Source organism: Lissotriton helveticus, chromosome 12, assembly GCF_964261635.1.
Source record: "Lissotriton helveticus chromosome 12, aLisHel1.1, whole genome shotgun sequence".
NCBI classification, from domain to species: Eukaryota; Metazoa; Chordata; class Amphibia; order Caudata; family Salamandridae; genus Lissotriton; species Lissotriton helveticus.
Genome location: NC_136073.1, coordinates 550,190,384 through 550,215,676, shown reverse-complemented (window position 1 = coordinate 550,215,676; position 25,293 = coordinate 550,190,384). Strand labels below are relative to the sequence as shown.

At 48.5% G+C, this 25,293-nt stretch overlaps 1 protein-coding gene across 1 annotated transcript in view; it reads left to right on the top strand.

Annotated features, from left to right (window-relative positions):
- Positions 1-25,293, top strand: part of CDH16 (cadherin 16) — a 755,818-nt gene that overhangs the window by 450,814 nt on the left and 279,711 nt on the right. Inside the window, exon 13 of the mRNA XM_078671187.1 lies at positions 4,269-4,519. Coding sequence (XP_078527313.1) covers positions 4,269-4,519 — 251 coding nt within the window. The remainder of the gene's footprint in view (positions 1-4,268; positions 4,520-25,293) is intronic.

Genomic DNA, 25,293 nt, shown 5'->3' with positions numbered 1-25,293 from the left:
ATAATGTTCTGTCCTATGTGTTTTCTTTGGAATTTGTCTCCACTTGACATAAGCAGTTTTCTTTTCAAGTTGATGTCAGGCTCTGAGGTTTTTCTGTGGTGCTGTGCTTACAGATTTCTTCAATTACTTGGCCTCTTTGTCCTTCTTGTAATAGACGACCACCAGTTACTGATTGTATATTTACCAATTTACAGTCTCTGTGGGGGTGTTCATTTGGGCCTCGCATGGCCCACATTATTGTGGTAAGGTGGTTGAGAGGGTCTGGTGAACTTCCTTTCTTCATAACAACACCCCTGTGCATTATTGAACTAGGTATGCAGCGGTAGGCTGCATAATGTCTCTGGCTGGACAGTGGTGGCAGTTTACTGTTCATGCAGCCACCTGCTAGGTCTCAGGTTCGTTCTATAGGAAAACTTGACTTCTTTTACTGCCTTTTGTCCGTCCTACAATAGCGATATTAATGTATATTGCCACCTGATGTGATTATTGTTATTATTATTATTATTAATACTACTGGTAGTAGTAGTAGTAATCCTATCATTAGTATTATAATTATGTTATAATTATTATAATAATAATAAAACACTGTCACAATCAACTTTCTACACAATAAAAACATGTAGATGCAGTTTTCCACATCTTGGATTTCCTCAAAAGGTACAAGTCACAACATCATTAATCGTCGCCAATCTTGACTATGCTAACAGACCATACAACAGCATTCCACTCTCAACTATTGGAAGGTTTAATACAAAGCTATTTCATGTACATAAACAAACTCATATCTCTCCGGCCCTGAAGACACTACAATGTCTCCGAATAGAAAAAATGTCATCCTTACACTACTGTCCATCGCACAGAGAGCGATCAATGGCAAAGGACCAAAGGTAATTCAAGCAAAATCACAAAATACTGCCAACCCAGAAACTTATTGGTGGCACCTGTTTCTATGTTCAAGCCACAAAACTATGGAATACCCTACCTGCAAAGATTAGAGTCAACAAAAAATCACTTAGAGTTCAGAAAGATGGTTTAGACCTGGTTATTTCCAATGTAATCTAACAAAAAATCCACATTGTCTCATTTTCTGCCCATACCCACCTGGAACCTCTAAGATTAAGGAAGTGCTAAAGCAGTAGAATCCCCTAACAAACAAAGCTTAATACCAGGGAGAACCACATGCCCCTAAAATCTTACCACCCACGCATCTGTCTCAATCAACCACATAATAGAATGATCAATGCAAAGCCCAGGAATTGTACCCTCTTAAAAATTGCCCCATACAGACGTAAACAACACACTATCTGGACAGACCACGTGATTCAGTACCCTTACTTTTAAAAAACAAGCACAAAGTCAAATCATTTCAATAATTATTAATATCTAAGTAAAAAAAGGACAGGCTCTATCAACATCATCAACAGTGAAACTGAACACCGTAAGATGCAACAACTTATCTCTGCGATCATGACTTCACTTCTGCTCCCCCTAGATTACATTCTAAATCAATATTCCAAAAACACTCTGCATGAAAATTGACCTGATTTGCAGCTAGGAATTATTCTATATCCTACCTTTCATTTGGAATGACACTTTTCTTAAACTCCCTCCTTCGCCTGCCTTAGTACATCAGTGTGTACCCTACTCTATCACAGGCCTGCCGCCTTACTATCTACTATACTTCAGTAAACTAACCTAAACCCACCTTACAAATTATAAACGTTCCTTCTGAATAACCATTTCTTTTCTAACCTATCTATATATCACAATGTCTCCTTCTGTGTAATCTCACAATATCTAAACTCCTTTATCCTAATTACATATCCTGTTAATCTCTTATTCATTAATCCCTTGCTAGAAACTTGAGGAAATGCTTCAGTTTCATCATAGTAGAGGACTAATCTAATAATCAAAAACCTTTTCAACAATAATTAATGAGCCCTAGATTCACCACTAAATTTGGCCTACCTGCCATAAAGTGCTTTAGCACCTCAACGGGGGTAATACGTGTTATATAAATACAATTGCAATACATAATAATAATAACAACCAGCAAAGCTACCTCTATATTCTTTATTCTCACTTCACTCTAACACAAACTCTCATATTATGATCCATGACATGAAGAGGAAGATACACGTACTAAAGGAAAAAAGGCTGACTAAAGGATGAGATGACAGGCATCCCTACAGAGCAAAAAGCTCTAAGCAGCCACTTGAAGTTCCAGAAAACATGTCTACCCATGATTTTCTACTCAGTTTACGGAAACTCTTGCCCTTAGCTGCCGGTATAAATATATGGGTGTGTGCCGATTGGCTAAAACGAAACCCTTTCGAGACTGAGATGCTACTCATTGGTGAAGGTGCCGACACTATGGCCTTTTGCTATAGTCTCGCCTCTGAAAAAGAGAGACCCACTCTTGCAGGTTGAAAATCACAATAAGTGATGGAACAAAAGATTTAGAGTTACAAATATAATTATCACAGAAATAGTATCTGGACTTAATTGGCACAGCGTGCAGTGTGACGGCGCCCCCCAAGCAGTGTTTAATTTGAGCCGGTGTTTGCAGGTGGGGCCCACCAGCACTAATTTGTGGGGGCTGGCACTTATTTTTCCTCATCAAACTGACTAAGAGAAAGAGAGAAAAAACACAAAAGGGTAAACAAAGAGGAAGAGAAAGACAGAACTACATCGATAAAGGGAGAAAGCAGGGCTGAAAAGGAACCTGCAAGAGTGTGATAAAGATGCCGGGGCAATCTGGCTGTGGATTAAAGAGCCAAGAGGTGGTACTCAGTCTTAGTATTCAGAAGCTTTGAAATTCATAGTGCCAGCTGCAGATTTCTGACCAAATTTTGGGCCTCTGAACTTATTGTTTTACAAAGTAAGCACTGCCCCCAAGCATACTTGGTGCTCCGGTCAGGTTCCGAAGTTGGATGTTCTGTGACTGCTGCACTGGGAGAGAGGATGTCTGAGAGTGAGGGATCAAAACTAACAGATGTAAGATATAGGAAAACCACAGGAACAGTCTGGAATGGCGAACCGAGGGAACCCAGAAGAGAAAAAACCACAAAGGAGAAGGAACAAACAGAAGTGGGAACTGAAGTGTAACTGAAATAAGCATAACAATGGCTGTTCGCAGATAGCTTTCTTATGTACATGGTTAGTCTTTATACCCTGTTGGCCTTTACTAATCCAGAAGTACTCCTAATACGGCCCCAGACCTAATATGGTGGATGAAGTTTGCCCATATTATGTGCATCTGTTTTTTCTATTGTCCTGTTCTACACCTTTTCCAAGTATGAAGTATATGTCTTTTATGGGCTACCGTTTCTGGTAACTTGACACTGGGTCCTAGCAATATGAATGCCACCAACTATGAAAATAGATTTGCTGCTTCCTTGGGATATCTGGCTAAATTAAGAGTTGTGGTAGGAGATAAGGTGCATCTGGTCACCCACGAGCACTTGACTTGGAGCTTTCTGAAGCTCAATGAGGATCCAAGTCTGGCGGTCCTACCTGCTGGAGGTTATGGAGGAAGGAGATACTTCAAGTGCATTTACCAAATATCGAGCATAATTACTCTCCCCCAGTTCCTTGCATCCCTTTGCCCTACATATGGGTCTGGGATTTCAGTCAGCATTACATCATTGGAATGCTCAACATTTCATTACTTGTCTTTCTGTTTCTCCCTATTTAATTTAGAACATTCTAACCTCACTGGTTGGGATATTTCAGTGGCCCTATAGCCCATAAGCCTCAGGCTATATCGGTTGTTAAAGGCCCTCTCCATCATTATAAGCCCTCACCTGTAGCTCAGGCCTATCACTCTGGGCCAGAGCCTTTAACAACAGATACAGCCCTATTTTTCTCAAGGCGCACAACATACAGGGAAGTATCTAAAGAGGTCAGAGGTTTCTCTCACCTAGGAGCTGTTCTTTGGAATAACCTGAAAACATTTTCTGTTCCCTGGTGAAGCCTCACAGCTGCATGTGCCAACAGATCAATAGCCAAATAAATACAACATATGTTTTTAAACTGCTTATATTTGACACATTTCTAACATGAATTTATATTAAAAGATCATTACATAAAAATGTACATTTTTTGAACCAATAATTAAATTGTGGGAAGTGATATAAACGGATTGTAATGAAATAAATTCACCTGGTATAAGCAACAAATAGGGTTGTGAAAGTTTGGCATTATGTGGACTTTATCTGTGTTCAGAAACACCTGTAAAGCTGTGTACATGAATCCTCTGATTGCAGAAGCTGGATTACGAGAGAGTTCAAGAGTACACACTGGTCATCTCAGCCAGGAATGATGCTGAGCTGCAGGGAGCGGAGTACGGCCCCAGCTCGACGGCCACCGTCCTCATCTTGGTTGGAAACATCAACGAAGCTCCAGTCCTGACCCAATCCAAGTATGAGGTCAGGGTTCCGGAGAGCCTGGAGCCAGGGACGGTCCTGCTGACCGTCAAGGCCTCTGACCCAGACATCACCCACACACCGGACTTAAGGTAAATGTCTCGTTATCCCTATTTTTAGTTGTGCTGAAGTGATGCCTTTAGTGTCCGTAGAGTTGCATTGGTAAGAGTTGGAATGGGCAGGCAGGATGTGACGTTGATTGCTTGCCGCTTTTATGGTTTATGGATTACTCCATGTTTAAAGGTATACCAGTATAAAAAACAATAAACATATTAAAAAAAGAGGGGTAGGACGTAATACAAAAGTTAAAATGTTATGCTTCTGAAAAAAAGTGCATCCATTGCTGTGCATAATGCCACATTATATCTACCTTTCCCCTTTACTCAGACCTTCCCTTCTCTTTCTATTCTTCGCTCCCCACTCTCTTTTTTATTAACACGGACACTTCCCTGAGTTTCTTTCCGACGTTGTTGCTAATTTTACTCATCTCCTCTCTCTCCTCCCAAGCATTGTCTGTTCTCCTATTTTTTGCTCTCCTTCTATCCTTCCCCCTCTTTCCACAAATATGTCTCTACTCCACGCCACTGTTGATCCTTCAACTCTACTAATGTATTCGCTGTGGTCCCATATTATCTGTTCTGTCCTCTCCAACTCCCTCCGTCTATCCACTCCATCTCTGTTGCCTCCACTGTTGGTCCTCAATCTCTACTGCTTGCTGTCTTCTATTCTCCCTATTTACACTTACCTAGATGGCAGCCGCACCGCATCCTCCGCCCTACTCTGCCAGTAGTAGACTGATTGTCATCATCCACACCATCAGTCAGAGTTTGGAAAGAGGTCATCGGGCGCCACAGGCCCCTGATATGACCCCCTTCTGCACTCCTTCTTTCATGTGCTTGTGCAGAGGAAACTCTCCAAAGACGTGACTACCTGATACTGACACACCTACTATTCTCTGGTAACCCTATGTTATGGTCAGGTCTCTTTAAACGAATACCTACCTACATTCCTTCTAAATGAATACTACTACACAAAAGTGTGAGTACAACCCGGGCCATTGGTTATTCTGATAGTGCACTACATTCCTGCCCATGTCCATTCTAACCATCTACAAGACCTCTCCCATAATTACCTATAAATCCCAACTAGGTAAGATATTTTATCGGGTAGCATCGGTAGGGTAGCTCCTGCTATGTCATAAACCTGTCCTATATGTTACACTAGTAATACTCAGTTGTAAAACTAGTTGTACCTATGCTTTCCTGTTTATAGTTTCTATTTGTTGTGTTTGTTCAAAACTCATAGAAAACGATGGTTCTATGTGTTGCGTTTTTTATGGCATAAAAATTCATGGGGCAGTGGTTTTCCAATACCTATAAAGAATGCAGCTTTTATTTACTTCGTTCACTCATTCGTTCCTATTGTAAAGTCTTTCTTCCCTCTTCCTGCTCCTAATCCCTTGTGTGATCTTTTCCTTGAATTTGTTGTGTCATAAAATGTCATTATCTCTCTCTCCTCACTGCCTACACTGTTCCCCAGTACTCATACTTGCCTTCTGAGTGGGCCAAGCCCACCCCATGTCAAGAATGTCCGTGGCGGGTGATATGGTTGCACCCCATTAAGATTTCATTGCAGCAAATAAACGGTTAACTCTGGGCATTCGATGCATCATCCCGCTGCTCTTTTATTTAGCTAAATGCAATGATTATCCGAAAGAGGATTTTCTACTTGGTACATGAGGTGTGAGTTGTGGGTTATTCCACACTCCATTTCGAAGCCTATGAGTGTTACATTGTCCTGTCCTTTGTCTCAAACTACCAAGAAAGAAAGAAACTAATAAATGTATTGCTCCTGTCTCCTCTGGGCATTTCCTGCTGTCCCTGATCAAATGGGAGAAGCCAGTTGAGAAATTGTTATGCACAGCGTTGGGTATATGGACGTTGAGGTCTGAGAACTGAACTGCAGTATGAAAAAACAGATGACCTATTAAAGAAAGGTCATGGCCTACAGGATACGTGTCCAGTAGTGACAGACAGGGAATGAGGGTGGAAGGGCAAGGTGGGCGAGGGGGACAGAAAAAATAAAATACCACTTGCCACTTCCGCCAGCCGTGTCTCTTCTAAGCTTCTCTGGTGAGTCACGGAACCAGGAAGCACCCTGGCTCCCCATAGTCAATCACAACTCTGGCTCCCCTAAGCCAATCACCATGCTGCATGCAGTAATGTGATTGGTCATTGCTGTGGTTTGGCGCCCAGATGGGGACTGGGGGCTGGGCATGTTCCCCACCAGGCTGTGTAATGCAGCCTGATGCAGGGGCGTAGCTAGAGCTTCTGGCGCCCGGGGCTATCCCTCAGATTGGCGCCCCTGATAGGTACTTGGGGGGGGGGGGGGAGATTGCGGGGGGAAAAGGGCGACAAGTAGCGGAGGTGGATTGGCAGGATGTCAGACACTCCAGGCTGCTATCTAGGCTTTTCTTTCTGTTCAGTCCAGGAATTCCAGCTAACTGGGAGATTCCTTACAGTTTTCCTGCAAACAATCTGATCTTGGAAGGGTCCTCCTATTTGATGGAGTTGCCCAATCCATGGGATCGAGGGTGGTGTCCGGTTCAGACAAGAAAGTGCCACAGGCCCTTTTAAAGAGGTAGGTTTTCAAAGTGTTTAATATGACTATGATAGAATGCTTAATAGTGGTCAGGGTTAGAGTGAAGGTTAATGACCCGTGGATGTAAATATTATAATGAGGTCATGTTTTATTTATGTTATAGTTTTATATAGCGCAAACTTGAACCTAATCGGGTATCAGAACGCTTTACATAGCACAAGTTGCATTACATAAGAACACATTTATTTTTGTTGGGCACGGGGAGATTAAGTGATTTGCCCAGAATCACAGGATGTTCAGCGTCATTACCGAGACTCAAACCCAGTTCCCCAGATTCGAAGTCAACCGCCCCAGCGTTAGGCCAACTCCTCTCCTGACTTATGCACACCTTTGAGTAGAGTAAGCATATACACTCCTGTGGAAGAAGGCTTCAAAACGTTCAACTTCTACCATGACTGAAATCACAAGTAATATTTACAAAAGCATTAAAAGTCAATTTAGTTAGTTGTGTGCCTTGTGCAAGAAAGCTTAACCGTGCACTCACCCAGTATGCTTTCAAACGCTCATCAACATCAAGGTTGTCACTGTATGTGACCTTTTTTCAACAAAATACCAAGCCTCGAAAAGGTTAAAAAAAAACATTTATCCCACATCAACTACGTGCAAAGAAAAAGTAACGTATGTTGTGTCCGACTCCAACACTTAACAGCAGCTAAGTGGCCCCATTTCAAGTATGACACCTTTATGCAAGTACAGGCAGTTGTTAAGTCAATAATAAGTAGCATTCTGGGATTTGTCTTAACTTTGGACGTTTGAAAAACTCCTGAAAAGTGCTGGTGCTTAAACGACTAGGAGTGAAACACTGCCTGTGATAAATAAGTAGGCAGGATTTTCATAGCTGCCAAGGTTTCAGATTGGTTATGTGTGACATTTTCACAATTTCAGTGTAATTATGAGTGACATTCAACGACTATGAGTGACACTTCCTCACAAGCAAAATCTGACAATGAAGGTGAGGGAAACATATAAATATCAGAAATTACAACCATTTGAGCAACGAGAAACTCTAAGTAGATTTTAAAACTCCTATAAAGCACCAGAAATGGAAGGGCACTAACCTAGTAAAAAGCTGCAACTCACAGACAATCCTCATAAAATACATTTTGCGAATATGTCTGGTTCATGTTGGAAGAGATGTGTGCCAGAGATACCTCTATAAAACCTCCCACCCTGCCACTGCAGGGGGGCTGGAAGATCAGGTACACTGTGTCCTAATATTGGAATTAGTCCAAAACTGGTTTAACACCGGCCTGACAACAATGGCACAGCAAGTGAGTGCACCCCAGATTAGCCAAATGAAGCTTTGTCATCTTGAGACCAGGACGATAGAAAGGTCACCAAAATCTTGATGTTCCCATCAACCTGAAAGACATGGGTTTGGGGCTGAGAAGAAAACTGAATGCTTCAGTCAGAGCACATAATGCAGAGATCTGAGTCATGGTGAAGGAAATGAGGATTTCAAGCAAGCGCCCTTTAACAAGCAGAGGCACAGAATCAGAAGAAAATTAGACAACAAGACATAAAACTATGAGGTTTGGTTTAATCCATAAACATCCAAACTACGTGGTTCGAAACAATACGTTTACCAGTGTTCCAGAAATCTCCTTCCTGTGTGTTTTCCCAATCTCGTGTCACAAACAAATCTTTATTCGATATGCCAGTTCAACTCATTGCATTGCATTCCATTCCTGAGCAAGTGCCTCCTGTAGTGACAGACCTTCCGCCGGCCCCACCCACTCCCTTGGATCCGGTTTCCAGCGTGCTTCCAAGACACATAAATCCCTGATATGTGCACCTGAACAATATAGAATATTTTGCCTAAACCATGATTCACTCGAATCTGACACTCTCACAGACATCCATCCCATTGCTCTTCTTCAGTGCCCTCTCACCTGTGCCACCATGACGTGTCCTCCTGCAGTGCCAGGGTGAGCTAGAGAGCGTCTTTCACCAGGTTGTTGGGATTGGAAGAGGGTAACTGGGGCTGCAAGCAGTAGTGCTGTATACTGGCTGAAGGTGGCATGTCTGGTTGGTGCAGTGACACTCACTGCCACGGCGCTATGCTGCTCTCTCTGTCTCTGGTTATGATACTTTTGATGGCCTTGATGTGGTCGGGCCCTCTTTCAGGACCTATGGTGCACTGCTGTGGGCAGGAGGCCGGGGAGGACATCTGCTGATCTCTTGGGCCACATTGGCAGAGGCCTGCTTCACCAGGCGTGGCTCAGCAGGACTGGGGGTCCCGCCCGGGCTGGAATTGTTTACTACTTGCAGCGCCGAGATACACTTCGGTGTAATTCACAAGCTATTATATTAATAGCAGGGCCTGCAGGTGGCCGGCCCGGGCCGATAGTACCGCTGTCTGATGGCACCAGTACCTGGGCTGTTGGGGCGGCCTGCATGCGTCATGACACTGCAGCCTACGAATCAGCGGGCCTCCTCACTGTGAGCATGGCTTGTGAGGGAGGAGGAGGGGTCTGCGCAGAATTGAAAGGCGCCAAGCTTCAGTTCCTTCATGGTGGTGGGCGTTCTCGAGGGGTAAGGAAAGCTACAGACCCCCCACCTGAATGTTAATTGACCTCCTTGTGACCTGCGCTGCGAAAAACAACAAAGCAAGGTCGGCGCTGCCTGGAATGGATTAATGTGCTGTTTTCAGCAGGCCATTGCTGTTGTTTATATTTCACTGCAGAGAATCCACTAAAGAGGGGCGTGGTGGTGGTGCTCGTAACTGGTATATTTTACTGTACAGCGTGGGGGCTGGCCTGCACGTGTACAGTGCTAGCTGCTCAGTTATAGCCGCACGTGGGGGGTGACAGGTGACCGGCGTGTACATCACTGTCAGTGTCCCGACTGACTCCCTAACAAAATCCTGCGCTGCTGCCGTCCGCAAATTAATGCCGCCTGGGGCGGACCGCCCCCCTCGCCCCCCCCTAGCTACGCGGGTGGCCTGATGGGGAACATGCAAAGTGCGCATGACTGTTTGGCCGGAACAAGACGGCTGGCCAAGCAGTCATGAGCACTTAGTGTGCAAACCATTCCTCCCCCTGTGCCTCCAGCCCTTCCCGAACCCAGCCCGAACCTGCAAAAAATAAAATGCCAATAACGTCTCCCCCCTGTGCCTCCAGCCCCGCCCGAACCCAGCCCGAACCTGTGAAAAATAAAATGCCAATAACTACGTTATTAGCATTATATTTTTCCTGCTCAAGGAGCAGTGCAACGATGCTCCTTCACCGTAGCGGAAGAGCAGCCCCTGTACGTTTCGTCATTGGACTGTGTAGATCACATTGAGAGTGAAGTGGGCTATTGCAACATAAGAGGTGAACTGCTAAATGCCAGAAGACCGCAAACTGAGGTTTGCAAATTTTCATGTAGTTTTCCTTTCTGTTCTCATGCTTTTTATTACATTGTTGGGCCATGCTTACAAGATATTGGGCTTTGTTCTCAAAGATTTTCATTCTAGTATTACTCTCAGCTTATTCCTGAATTCTTGAAATTCAGGGGCAAGTCTGGATACTAAAACCACAAGTCACAACTATTCACTGAAAAATCTGTAGGAATCAGGTCCATCATGTTCATTTGGAAGTCAGCATGAGGACTGCTAAGCATTCATCTCGCCAGGTATGTGGGCATCATGTTTATTTGAAAGCAGCATAGGGATGCTTGTGGCTCTATGGGAAATATGTGAGTATTACTCTAGCTAATTTATCTGTGCTGCATTTGTCCCACAAAGTACTGATCTGGTGCATTTTCCTTCTTGTGTGGGAAGAACAGCGCTGCTAGTTAAGTTGCCATTAAAGGCAGCATACAGAGATCATCAAACTAAATGCAGACAAGCTTGGCCATATTACCAAAATGGCAGAGACAGGAAGCTGGAAGTAGATCCGGTGAGCACAGGTCCTCAGAGATGGTCACAAGGACATATTTGGTGGCTCACCAGGGGCCTCGAGGGTGGCAATGTGGAAGCATCAATCATAGAAAAGGCCGTATAAACAGGGGCTGCAATTAAAATGCTCTGATACCAGGGTATCCAAGCTGCATAAGTGCTGTAAAATTTCGTTGTTTCCAGATTCCACTGAAAAACGAATATTTGCTCTCTGGTTGGGGACTTGGTTAGAATCGGTTTTAACTGAAAACCAAAAACCCTTATTAATCTTTATAGCTCACATAATCACTTCTGACTGTTGATAGTTATCTCAAGGGTGTTGGAAGGGGCTGTGCCAGAGGTCCCAGGTGGCAATAGCATGTGTCACAGTTATATCAGGACACAAAACCAACTCGGCCTTGGGATTGTTTATTATTTGTGATTGCCCTTACGCTTGACAATATGGCACCTTGGAAATAGTAAGTAATTCGGTTCAACATTGAATTAGAAATCTTAAAAATGTAATTTAAGGCAATACAGAGAGCAGGGAGGCATGCATGCACCATCAAAAACATGTTGACTTGTAGAATTCCACTAATATCTCATAAAAAGTAAAAACTCAGTATTACAACTTAGGAGTACTACAACCCAAGAGTACTCAATGCCTCTACTATTTTTTTGAAGGAGGCTTCCTCAATTGTGAACGAGCTTACAACACCTAGAGCAATGGAAACTAAAATTCCTTCCAGTGGCAGCCAGTAATTTTAAGCGGGAGGGGGCGGACAGGACACACACACACACAAACACACTCACAACCATGCATTCACACATGTGCATGTGCACCTCCATTCACAACACTCATGACCAAATATTCATGCATACACGCACACACCAAGCATTAACTTTTTTTTTTAATCAAACTTAACTGCAGCTCTGCTTCGGAGGTCCCAGGAGGCTTGGGACTGCTGCCATCCCTCATTGGCTGACCTCATGAGTGAAGGCAGCTGTCCCAAACCGTCATCACAGAGTGAGATGCAGTCGGTGAGACTGCTGACCCCACCTAACTCTGTGATGAAGTGTCACTGATTGACACTCGGCCCTGGGCGCCTCACGGATTAAATCTGAAGCACCCAGGTGCTAGGCAATGAGTGACGCTTCCCCTCGTCACGAGGTGGAGGGCCTCGAGGTCGTCCTTTGGTGAACTGAGGAGGTCACGCCCACAGGAGCTGTGACATCCTCGGCCCAGCAAAGTTCACCTAAGACAGCCAGGAGCCTGCACATGTCTAGCTCCTGGCTGCCTGACCTGAAAAGTAACAGTGTCCTTCAATCCGACCTTTGCTCAGCCTGACAGGCACTGTTCTTAGAGACAAAAGCTGGGGGGCATGGCCCCTCAGCCTCAATGGACCGGTACTGCGGATTCCTCCTTGCTGCATTCTTTCTGATTAGGTTTGAGGATAGGTGAGACCATAGTCAAGAAAATGAAAGCAGCTGTGGTCTGGGCAATGGTTGTGCTGTTGGAAATAATAAGGTACATTTAGGCAGTTTCATCCCATGTCTAAGCAGAGGTTAGGGCAACACTTTTCTCCTTGAGGTTGATGTTTGTCTTATGAAGCATCGAACAAATAGCAGCAGAGCTGATACTCAACTTCGAATCACTATTATTAACAAAGCAGTAAGACCAAATCCGTTAAATAGGTAGATTTGAGCGTCTTTCAGAAAAAGCTTAGGTTGAACCCTAATGTGTCATCAAGTTATCACTCTTTTGGAGGTATCGGTACTGGATATAAACACTGCACACCGCCCCGGCGCACTCTTAATTTGCCTATAAAGGAACACAACGACAGCCCTTCCTTTTATTCTGAGATTCTTCCCATTAGCCTTCCTTCACTAGCCTGCACCCCGGGCTCTCTGGCTGTAAATAGAGCCATGCCTATTCACGGGCCTCGGAATCTCATTAGTCGGACCCGTGAGGGTGAGGTGGGATTACGTATTGCAGAGTAACCGCATTGGCGGGCAGGCAACTTAATAACGTTGAAGGTAATGAGAACAGAAAGGAGGTGAACTTGGAACTGAGTGTACCGTGCAACCTACCTTCACCTCAGCTGCCCCGGATGACGAAGCTATTTATAAAATCACCATTTCATGCGCGCCAGAGCGACTGAACGGTGAACATTACAGGGTGTGCGATACAAAAGACTTCATCTCTTTTTGCTGCATTTATATTTGAAATCAGTGTATTATAAACTAAAACAAATAAGAGCGTTTCATTTAAACCCTGGCAGTCCGGCCGTGTTTTGCCGCCCCTCATTGGTACACAGATCTCATACGGGACGATAGTCCATAAAATATGCACTGTGCAAAACATGGAGCATATGCCTTTTTTCGCACCGATTTTTCTGTGCAAAATAGTCAGTCCAGATAATTTTTCATCTCCATATTTATTTAATATTTTAGCAAAGTTCTAAAATGGAGCAAAGTGAGTTTGTTGTACTTTCACTATTTTCTATAGAAAGACATGAGACTGTTAAACCGTCTTTTTTTTGCTTTTCTTTATTGTCATGTTTGGAGGAACCATTTTCTCACTCACCCACTTCCAACATGCAGTTTCAGAAATATTTAAACAGACTCCTAATAGACTTTCACTACAAATGCATTCTTTTTATTTTGAATTTGAATTTTTTTGACACCCTCTACAAATTTAAGTGTCTCTGGGCACCTATCTTCACCAAAACAAGAAGTTCAGAAATGAGAGTGCATGCTCTCTGATAGCACGTCGTGAGCAGAAACGTAGATTCAGGGGCAGATTTACGTTTTCTGGTGCATCCCTGAAAATCAACACAAGTTTACCCTTGCGCCACCACAGATGCGCCGCATTTACAATGCGGCGCATCACGGCGCAAGGATAAACAGATGCGTGTCGCATCTGCCGGCGTAAGGTTGGCGCAGTGCTGCAGCTGTGTCGCGGGTGTGACGCAACTCCAGCACTGTTCCAACCTGGCCTGTCCTCAACATGGTTCATCATGCCTTACGCCTGCTTCAAGCAGGCGCAAGTTTGAAATCTTGTAGATTTCATTAAGGCATTTTTCCGAGGTGTTCCTGCGATGCAACGCCCACCCTGTGCCGGAACGCCCACATGAAACCTGATGCAGGTTTCATGTGGCGTAGGGCTTTACAACATGACGCATCTCCCTAGATGCGTCACGTTGTAAATAGGGCGCAACATGGTGCATGGTTTACGCCGCTGCTGCGTCACAAAAGTGACACAATGGCGGCACAAATGTGGCACACGGGGCTCGTAAATATGCCCCTCTGTCTTGACCACTTTTGTTAAGCTTAGCTATGGGCTTATGGGTAATATCCTCTGGCAAGAGGTTCCATATCCATGGAGCGAAGGCCGCAAACTTCCGTTCCCTTCCAATGGAGCTTGTGACTTGTGATTCTCAATAGCATCTGGTCCATGTGGATTTTATGCAAAAACAGACGCTCCTCTTCCTCAAAGGATTGTACTGCTGAATATGCTGTGTCCTGTTTTGTTTGTTTTTAGGTTGCCTTGTGTAAGTTATTGTGCTGCATTCAGTTTTTAGGTCTCGCGCCTAGCAGTGAAGTGCACAGCACTGCCCGCGCAGCACAAGACCTTTAGTATCTGAAAAACAGGGTTTTCAAGCTGACCTAGGAATCGCACATGCTCGTGCGTGTGCTTTTCCTTAGGTGCGACGCGATTGACCTTTGCATGCGTCTTTTTATAAAAGACTCCACGCAATAGACCAGAGGCGGGCGCATTGCTCCGCCCATGGCCTATTGGTGTCTATTACACGCTTGGTGTGCGTAATAGACACCAATAGGCCATGTGGTTTAAATTATCGTGCCCAGACACGGGTGCGATAATTGAAACCACGTGTGTCACTGTGGGGCGCGCTCACGTGCACCACTCGCTGGCATGTTTTGTACAATAGCGATCAGGCATGCATGCCTTGGCAATGCACTTTCCTTTCAAGTGAGGAGACAACCGGCCTCTGTAGCCGGCAGGCGAAGCTGGCTCCTGGTAGGACACCACGATGAACTGGGGTAACCCGCAGGGCCACGAGGCCAGAGAGACCCCTCCCTACAGTCCCAGCACAGTGGGCTCACGATGTCTGCCCTGCGTGACTCATACGCCAACCCCAATCAAAATGTACAATCTGAGTAGTCTGCCATAAGAGCACCCACAACTCTCTCCCCATCAGAGCACCAGTTTGAACAACATCAATTGAAGTAAGAGTAATGGAATATTATCTGCAGTTCATCCATCGTGTAAATGTGGTTGCCCACCCCGTTCTACAGCTCCGGCCTGGAGGGAGCACACATTCCAGCGTGCAGCCCAACTGGGCTGCCAGCCCCAAACCGCTGACCTGATCATTACTCTTGCCCAAAGTACCAATCGTTTGTGCTTAATGTACACCCGATCACCACACTTACCCGCGCCTGCCGATACTGATCCCTTAGTGTTTACATGGGCAAAGATTACCGCGCTCCATCTGCAGTGCTCAACCATCAGTAGCTTCCACTCATTCCCGGTACTCCCCGAAGGGTACTGGTCGCTCGTGCTCCACACGCCCTGCCTCGTGTTATGCTGCTCCCCCCCCAGACCAGGCTGCAATGCCCCTCGAAATCAGCTCCGAGCCGGGAGTGCCTCAAACCCCACACTCCTCTGGACTAATCAGAAGCTTGCTCCTCCCTATCACTTCCAGGCGCCCCGGCTTTTAATTATTTCTTTCCTGATGGTGGCTCCCGGGGTGGAGAAGGCCGATGTAGAGGGTGGGGGGGGGCGGTGCATGGAGCCACCGTGGGGTCTATTGTGGACTCCTGAGCGTTGAAGCACAACCCCCCCAATGCCAGCCCTGCAAGGAGCACAGCAGGCCACCCAGGAAGGTCAGACAGAGGTGAGGGCTTTCCCCCCCCAACGGGCAACCCACGGGGGTCCTACCCCAAGGCCCGAGCCGACAGGCCCCCAGGACAAGTGGCTGCCCCGCCACACTTCATCCCGTGCAGGGGACGACCCGCGGTTTTAGCGCCGCTGGTATAAAGAAGGCAAGGGATTAGGCCCAGGCCCCCCACCCAGGAAGAGCCGCGCCGGCTCACGAATGGCCTGAGGCCAATCCCAAGTTGGGGGGCGTGCATGGCGGACATCGGGAGGAGCCAGAAGCTCTCCTCAGTCTGCGGCTGGCCGGACAGGCCAGCGCAGCATGCGGCCGGTAGTCGTACCCCCGTTACCCTGCCATTACCCCACCTGCAGGTACTGGCAAGCCGAGCTTCCTGCGGGGGCCAGGCCAGGGAACTTACACTGGGTTGTGGTCCCTCACGGACCATGGCCTGCATGGTGGGATCCGGGGGAGACTCACCTCACTTCCAACTCGACCGACCACCATATAACAATTCCTGCAGCAACTCAGCTGTCCGGTGGCCCTCTGTGTGGGCCGCGGGCAACCACACAATACTCGGCTAACATCATGTACATTTGCAATTTGTGTGTGTTGGGAGTATTGCATTGGGTGGCCAGGGTGAATTAAGAAACGGTGAGCTAAGGCACAACTGATGTAAGGGGACCCCCAGCCACATGTAGAAACAGGCTTTTGCAATGCAATAGGTCTCATATTATTAAAGGTTGAGCTATTGGCATTGCTAAATTATGCAACACCAGTAACTCGAACTTTAATAATGCGAGACCTATTGCATTGCAAATGCTTGTTTTGTATTTTTATGGAGTCTTACATAGCGCAAACTTTATATGAAGTTATCGGGTATCAGAGTGCTTTACATAAGCACCAGTTGCGTTACATGAGGACACATTCATTTTTGTTAGGCACGGGGAGATTACGTGATTTGCCCTGACCTGAATCACAGGATGTTGTGCGTCCTTGCCGAGACTCGAACCCGGTTCCCCATATTTGAGGTCCACCGCCCTAGCCGTTAGGCCAACTTCTCTCCCCAACAGGTACAGTTGATTTTCTTTAGCGAAGTCAACACATATTGCTATGTTTCCAGCAAGAAGCAGCACTTGCCTTTAAAGTGTCTGTGACAGGCAACCATTGACCACCCTCTAAGGCGGCAAATAGCTCTGTTCCAACACTTCAACTGTTTAAGACACTAGTCAGCCTAAAACTGTGCAACGATCTTGTTTTAAATAGGGACTTGAAGGGCTCACTTCATGTGATCCAGGCCGAATCTTTCAGTCTTGCAATGTGCTGAGCTTGACTTGTACGGCTGTTTAGTTCTTCCAGTTGTCTGTTGCCATGTGTTGCCAGCAGCACCCACACTTCACATGATTCACATGAACTGGCAAACATCTCTTACCCACTGTTAGAACCGGCTATTTCTGGTAGGCTAAGGCTGACGCCAAAGCCAGGCAGAAACCACCATTCTAGTCAGGGCAAGGAAGTCACACGCCAAGATAACCCCTGCTCACCCTCTAGGTAGCTTGGCACGAGCAGCAAGGCTAAACTCGGAGGCAATGTGTTAAGCATTTGCGCCAGCGCACAACAGCAACAACATACTAGGTACACCACAAAAGGAACTCCACACAAGGTTATATTAAAATAACTTTTGTATTGTCAAAACATATCAGATAGAAATCACACATGTACATTGTGCCAGCTGGCACGGCAATATTCACAAGGGATTATTTACAAGACAGGGCCACATGGGCCACTGTCAGAATCAACACTTTGCAGATATAGAAATACTTGTCAGAAATTAGGATAAAAGTATATAAACTTCACTGTAACACAAAGTAACAGTTATAGATCACATCCAGTAACTACTGGAAACAGGTAAGTACCTCCTACGCAACCCTAACCACCTTAGGTGAATGTCACGCCGGGGACCAGGACCTCACTAGGACCACCTGTACTAAAAAGAACAACCACCTAAATATCACACAGCATTTAGGGGTCTAAGAAAGAACACATTACCCATGATGTATGAAAACACATTCAGAGGAGTAGTAAAGAAAAACACATAATGCATAAACCTACACATTCAGCGGTGTTAAGAATAAAGCACATGATGCAATAAAAATACATTCAGAGGTACCAGAATACTACAGTAGCGCAAAAGTCACATGATGTCTAAAACATTCAGAGGTGCAGGAATAAAACATGATGCAAGGAAATACATTCAGAGGTGCAATAACCATACAATTGCGCAAAGCCTCACATAAGCCACCACCTGTGGCAGTCCCTAGGCCAACTGGCCTTGTTGGGGCTAGAACGCCCTGAGTCTCAATGTCAGGGGCCTAAACGATGCAGGTGCCCACTACTTGCTGGGCACCTGGGAACACTCACAAGGGCCTAAACGCTGCAGCTGGCACTAAGTGCTGCGCAGCTGTGACTGGCCGGGCACCTCTGTGCCATCTCTATCCCTCTCAGGGACTCACTCTCCCTCTTGCGCCTAAATGGTGCAGCTGCCCACTAATTGCTGGGCAGCTGGAGAATCATCAAAACTGCACCAGGGCCCTCACTGGCCCTCAGGAGCGAACTGCGCCACGCTGGAGCCACACAGGCTCTACAAACACCTATGTCCACGTTGGAGCCACACAGGCTCTGCGGCAATGCCCCCTCATGTTGGAGCCACACAGGCTCTGCGTCACGTTGGGGCGACCCGCTGCCAACCGGGGCCGCCCTTGAAGCCCTCGGGGCTTCCTACTGACGATACACGCGCTCGCACTACTGGGGGCGGGGAGTCCCTCTCGGGGGACTCAGAACACAATGCCCCACGATGCGGCCGCTGGGCTGGCAACCCAATGCCCCCTGGACGTTGGAGCCTCGCTGGCTCAAAGCATGCAATGCCCCATAGCCTTTCTGGGGCTCCATCCTACGTTGGGGCGACCCGCTGCCAACCGGGGCCGCCCTTCCCGTACCACCATCTCTACGTGGGAGCGGTCCACTGCCATTCGGGACCGCTCTGGACCTTGTGCCCCCCACCGGCACCGCCAGCAGCATCACGGAGCCCCCAGCCCTCTCACTCACCGGGCCGTCTTCGGCGGGGCTCCTCTGCTGGGCTCTCCTTTGCCGGCGCTGCTCTCCCGGCTCCTCTCCTCAGCCGGCCGGACTTCCTGTCTCTGCAGGGCTCCCTCGGCACACGGGAGCCCTGTTAACCGGCCGCCACGTTTCTTTCTCGCCACCTCTTCTCCTCGAGGCTCCCTCAGCCGAGAGGAGCCCCGCGAACGGCCGCCATCTCCCGCGCCTTCTCCTTTCTCCCCTCGGGCTGCGGGGCGGGACTTCCGGCCGGCCGCGACAGGATTGGCCGGCCGGTCAATCACTTTCGGGTCGTTGCGGGCAGCGCGGCGGCCCGCTTCAGGCACTCGTAGGCGGGGGCTGAATTAACCGAGGAGTGGGCTCCCTCGTGGAATGAAATAAAATATACCAGCGAGGTGGGCACTCGCAGAGGGGCATAAAAACGGGAGAATACCCGTCCATCAAAATAAAGTGCACACAAAGCACTCGGGCCACCCACAGGGCAGGAGCGCTTCCCCCACGGGATAACCACAGCGCTCTGCCAGAAAGTCAAAAGTAAAGCGCTCCCAAGCGCTATAATAGCAAATCAAGCGCTCCCAGGCGCTAGAGCACAAATAAAGTGCTCCCAAGACATCCAAAGTCCAGCAAAGTTTCTCAGGGGTCCCGGACCTCAGCAGTCCATCCAGGGTAAAGCAAAGTCCCCCATCAGCCCAGGCAAGGCAGAGGGGTCCCCCAGAAGTCCTCCCGGCATCCAGGGGCTGGGCAGCGCCCGCCCCTGGTAGATTCAAGTCAGAAACATGAACAAGAACAAGAACATTTTGGGAAGGGGACACAGCCCCTTCTTATACACAGAAAAGTCTTTGAAGTCCTTTGAAGTCTTTGTGTAAGCAGGCCCTGAGCCCTGGGTGTTTCTGGTTTCCCTCTCCTGTCAGCCTCAGGTCAGAGGTGACAGTGGGCCATCAGGAGGGAGAGCCAGCATGGTGGGCAGGCAGATACAGCCCGGCACCATCTCCTCCCGCTTCCCTGATAGCAGATGTGGCCTTTCATCCTTGGGATGGCTCCGACCCCCTCCGGGGGCCCTGCAGCCCCTGTCCCACTCAAACCAGACAGTAAATCCACAAGCAGGCCCAGGCACTCCTGGGCCAGGCTCATCACCCAATCACGTGCCAGCAGACTCACTACACAAATATGCCAACTTCTAAAAGTGGCGCTACTAGACTAGACACAACCATGCTGCATACACCATTACGCAGCATTCATTCTCACGAGTTCATACATATCAAACTCGACCCTGCACTCCCCACGCATCAGGAATCTACCATGGGCATACATATTACCCATTCATTCCTATGGGAGGGCAGGTCACTCATCATACATACACAGAGAGCACACGCACTTTACACTGTACCACAGTGAAAGAGTGCACAGAGGCCTAAAATCACCAACCCAGGTTCCAGAAACAGGCTAGGAAAAAGCAAAAAGTCTTGGGGTGAACCTGCCCAAAGGACCGGGTCCAACACGACCCCCTTCCAGCCAAAACGCAGGGTAGACCAATCACACCACTGATGGGCTTCACTGCTTTGGGCGACAAAAACACGGACTCGGGCCTGCACGTCAGGGACACCTTCCAGTTTTTCGCCACTATGAACCCACATAGATTTCCCTAAAAAAAAAAAGCTCTCTGGCACAACTAGGATACCCCACTGGTACACACTAGTCATCCACAGCCAGGACCAGGCCCTAGGCCATCCAAATATCACAGGTCCTAACCAATCCACAGAGTGGGGGCAGTAGCCCCTGGCACACAATAGCCAATCTCCACTCACTCTCTCAGGGTAGCTACAACTACCACTGATCCAACAACCTTGGGACCACACCCTCAGGCTGACCAGAGGTCACGGCAAGAATGCCCCATCCTACCTCTACTCCATCAATGTTAGAACTGGGGGTCTCTAGTTGGCGGAGGTAAGTACCTTAGACCAAGTAGGGACCCTTGCTTCTATTCAGGGTGAAGGAATAACCCTCACAGGGAAGCACTCACCAGAACACAACTCTCCTACCAGATCAGGACCTCACTCCGTCACTGGTCTATCACCTGGAAACTATTCCACTTCTGAGGTACAAAGCACACAGCACAGTCCCTCTTCAAGCAGGTGGGGGGCACAGCACACAGCAAAACCCCCTTTCCTCTACCTTAGTGGAAACAACAACTGCAGGTGGGCCCCAGAACACACAGCAAGGGCAGCCCCCTCAGTCTCTTCAGCTGATCCCACTTGGTAGAGATTCCTCTTGACCTAGAAGTTTCCTAATCTCCCAACCTAGGATCTAAACCCTCAGGTTGCACCGGGGTCAGAAGTACAACGTCCTTCTGCAACCCCTTCCAGTTCCGTGATTACAGGCCCAGTATGTCTCAGGCTAGACAGAGCACACGCCAGCGGCGTATCATCAACACACTTTCCTCCAGTACTCCCTATCACAGTGGGATTCTCAGTATGTCTCAGGCTAGACAGAGCACACGCCAGCAGCATATCAGCAACACACTTTCCTCCCACCGGGGTCAGAAGTAAGGACACCGTCCCTCTGCACCCCCCCTCCAGAGTTCTGCACCCTCCCACCTTGGAGCGGTACCCCTGGAAGCCAACAACCGGTCAGGACACTGATTACAGATGCCCTTCCCTCCAGGTCAGGCTGAACCTGAACCTGGCCTCCCCCCTCCTCGGGGAACAACCTCCAGAGGCCCCACAAATGGTCAAGCACTCTAGACGGTCAAATGCCCAGCGAACCAGGACTTCTGCACCCTCCACTTAGGAGCGGTACTGCCCAACACCAGGACCGCCAGAGTTCTGATTACAGACACTACCCGTCCTCTAGACACAGGAAGATCCTCCTCAATTGACTTGTAAGTGCAGCCTAGGCCCCTGACCTGGCGCTCCCTTAGGGAACCCTCCAGGCCCTGAGACAGGGTTTCGGGCCAACGTGGGACACACGGTCCCACACTCACTCCGCCTCCACTGAGACAGGACATGAGCCCCTACACCCCTACCATCCCAATGGGACCTAGCTGGGCTACACATGAACCTCTTCACCTACACAGGATCATCAGATACACAAGCCACTACTTTTAGAATCACTCCCTAATGCTTCTGCAAGACATCTAGCACACCGCCAGACATCCACCTTCTTGTCCAGTGCCTCTGCAGGACCTCCTGCACACCACCAGAGGTACACCTCACGTGCAAGCTCCTTAAAAAAAAAACTCACACGAACTCCTCCAGTTCAAGACACCACTCATCCACACACTCCCCCTCCAGACTGGTGAGACAGTTCCTCACTGCCTCTGACTCTCAACCTGTTACCCTCTTACTGGGCACCAGGCACCATACTCTGGGAACTGGGAATGGGACTACACGCATTGGACACATTTAAGCTGCCACCACTGGATCCTACCATACTGGGGAATCCAGACACACACACTACACTCAGGGGATAACCACCCTCCTGAGCAAGCAATTTCTCCTCCACACTCCCTCTCTTCCATCTACCCACACAGGGACAGGAATAGGAGTTGGACACTGGACCCAGCAAGGGATTCCTAATCTATGGGAACCTCCCCTCTCTACTGGCGTCCCGCCCTGTCATTTTCTCTCATCTGCCACTAAACATAAAGCGCAGGAACACCATCTGAAAATGACACTCTTGAGGAAAAACAAAATCAAAAACAATAATCCCAACCATGTGACTATCTGAAAAATGCAGAGTTTTGTAATGTAGCCAGTTGTCGCTATGGACCTGCGCAAACACAAGTCCAAATCCGCACCGCTGACCAACAATGTTAGAACCGGCTATTTCTGGTAGGCCAAGGCTGACGCCAAAGCCAGGCAGAAACCACCATTCTAGTCAGGGCAAGGAAGTCACACGCCAAGATAACCCCTGCTCACCCTCTAGGTAGCTTGGCACGAGCAGCAAGGCTAAACTCGGAGGCAATGTGTTAAGCATTTGCGCCAGCGCACAACAGCAACAACATACTAGGCACACCACAAAAGGAACTCCACACAAGGGTATATTAAAATAACTTTTGTATTGTCAAAACATATCAGATAGAAATCACACATGTACATTGTGCCAGCTGGCACGGCAATATTCACAAGGGATTATTTACAAGACAGGGCCACATGGGCCACTGTCAGAATCAACACTTTGCAGATATAGAAATACTTGTCAGAAATTAGGATAAAAGTATATAAACTTCACTGTAACACAAAGTAACAGTTATAGATCACATCCAGTAACTACTGGAAACAGGTAAGTACCTCCTACGCAACCCTAACCACCTTAGGTGAATGTCACGCCGGGGACCAGGACCTCACTAGGACCACCTGTACTAAAAAGAACAACCACCTAAGTTTCACACAGCATTTAGGGGTCTAAGCAAGAACACATTACCCATGATGTATGAAAACACATTCAGAGGAGTAGTAAAGAAAAACACATAATGCATAAACCTACACATTCAGCGGTGTTAAGAATAAAGCACATGATGCAATAAAAATACATTCAGAGGTACCAGAATACTACAGTAGCGCAAAAGTCAGATGATGTCTAAAACATTCAGAGGTGCAGGAAAAAAACATGATGCAAGGAAATACATTCAGAGGTGCAATAACCATACAATTGCGCAAAGCCTCACATAAGCCACCACCTGTGGCAGTCCTTAGGCCAACTGGCCTTGTTGGGGCTAGAACGCCCTGAGTCTCAATGTCAGGGGCCTAAACGATGCAGGTGCCCACTACTTGCTGGGCACCTGGGAACACTCACAAGGGCCTAAACGCTGCAGCTGGCACTAAGTGCTGCGCAGCTGTGACTGGCCGGGCACCTCTGTGCCATCTCTATCCCTCTCAGGGACTCACTCTCCCTCTTGCGCCTAAACGGTGCAGCTGCCCACTAATCGCTGGGGAGCAGGAGAATCATCAAAACTGCGCCAGGGCCCTCACTGGCCCTCAGGCGCGAACTGCGCCACGCTGGAGCCACACAGGTTCTACAAACACCTATGTCCACGTTGGAGCCACACAGGCTCTGCAGGCAATGCCCCCTCATGTTGGAGCCACACAGGCTCTGCGTCACGTTGGGGCGACCCGCTGCCAACCGGAGCCGCCCTTGAAGCCCTCGGGGCTTCCTACTGACGATACACGCGCTCGCACTACTGGGGGCGGGGAGTCCCTCTCGGGGGACTCAGAACACAATGCCCCACGATGCGGCCGCTGGGCTGGCAACCCAATGCCCCCTGGACGTTGGAGCCTTGCTGGCTCACAGCACGCAATGCCCCATAGCCTTTCTGGGGCTCCATCCTACATTGGGGCGACCCGCTGCCAACCGGGGCCGCCCATCCCGTACCACCATCTCTACGTGGGAGCGGTCCACTGCCATTCGGGACCGCTCTGGACCTTGTGCCCCCCACCGGCACCGCCAGCAGCATCACGGAGCCCCCAGCCCTCTCACTCACCAGGCTGTCTTCGGCGGGGCTCCTCTGCTGGGCTCTCCTTCACCGGCGCTGCTCTCCCGGCTCCTCTCCTCAGCCGGCCGGACTTCCTGTCTCTGCAGGGCTCCCTCGGCACACGGGAGCCCTGTTAACCGGCCGCCACGTTTCTTCCTCGCCGCCTCTTCTCCTCGGGGCTCCCTCAGCCGAGAGGAGCCCCGCGAACGGCCGCCATCTCCCGCGCCTTCTCCTTTCTCCCCTCGGGCTGCGGGGCGGGACTTCCGGCCGGCCGCGACAGGATTGGCCGGCCGGTCAATCACTTCCGAGTCGTCGCGGGCAACGCGGCGGCCCGCTTCAGGCACTCGTAGGCGGGGGCTGAATTAACCGAGGAGTGGGCTCCCTCGTGGAATGAATTAAAATATACCAGCGAGGTGGGCACTCGCAGAGGGGCATAAAAACGGGAGAATGCCCGTCCATCAAAATAAAGTGCACACGAAGCACTCGGGCCACCCACAGGGCAGGAGCGCTTCCCCCACGGGATAACCACAGCGCTCTGCCAGAAAGTCAAAAGTAAAGCGCTCCCAAGCGCTATAATAGCAAATCAAGCGCTCCCAGGCGCTAGAGCACAAATAAAGCGCTCCCAAGACATCCAAAGTCCAGCAAAGTTCCTCAGGGGTCCCGGACCTCAGCAGTCCAGGACATCAGCAGTCCATCCAGGGTAAAGCAAAGTCCCCCATCAGCCCAGGCAAGGCAGAGGGGTCCCCCAGAAGTCCTCCCGGCATCCAGGGCCTGGGCAGCGCCCGCCCCTGGTAGATTCAAGTCAGAAACAAGAACAAGAACAAGAACATTTTGGGAAGGGGACACAGCCCCTTCTTATACACA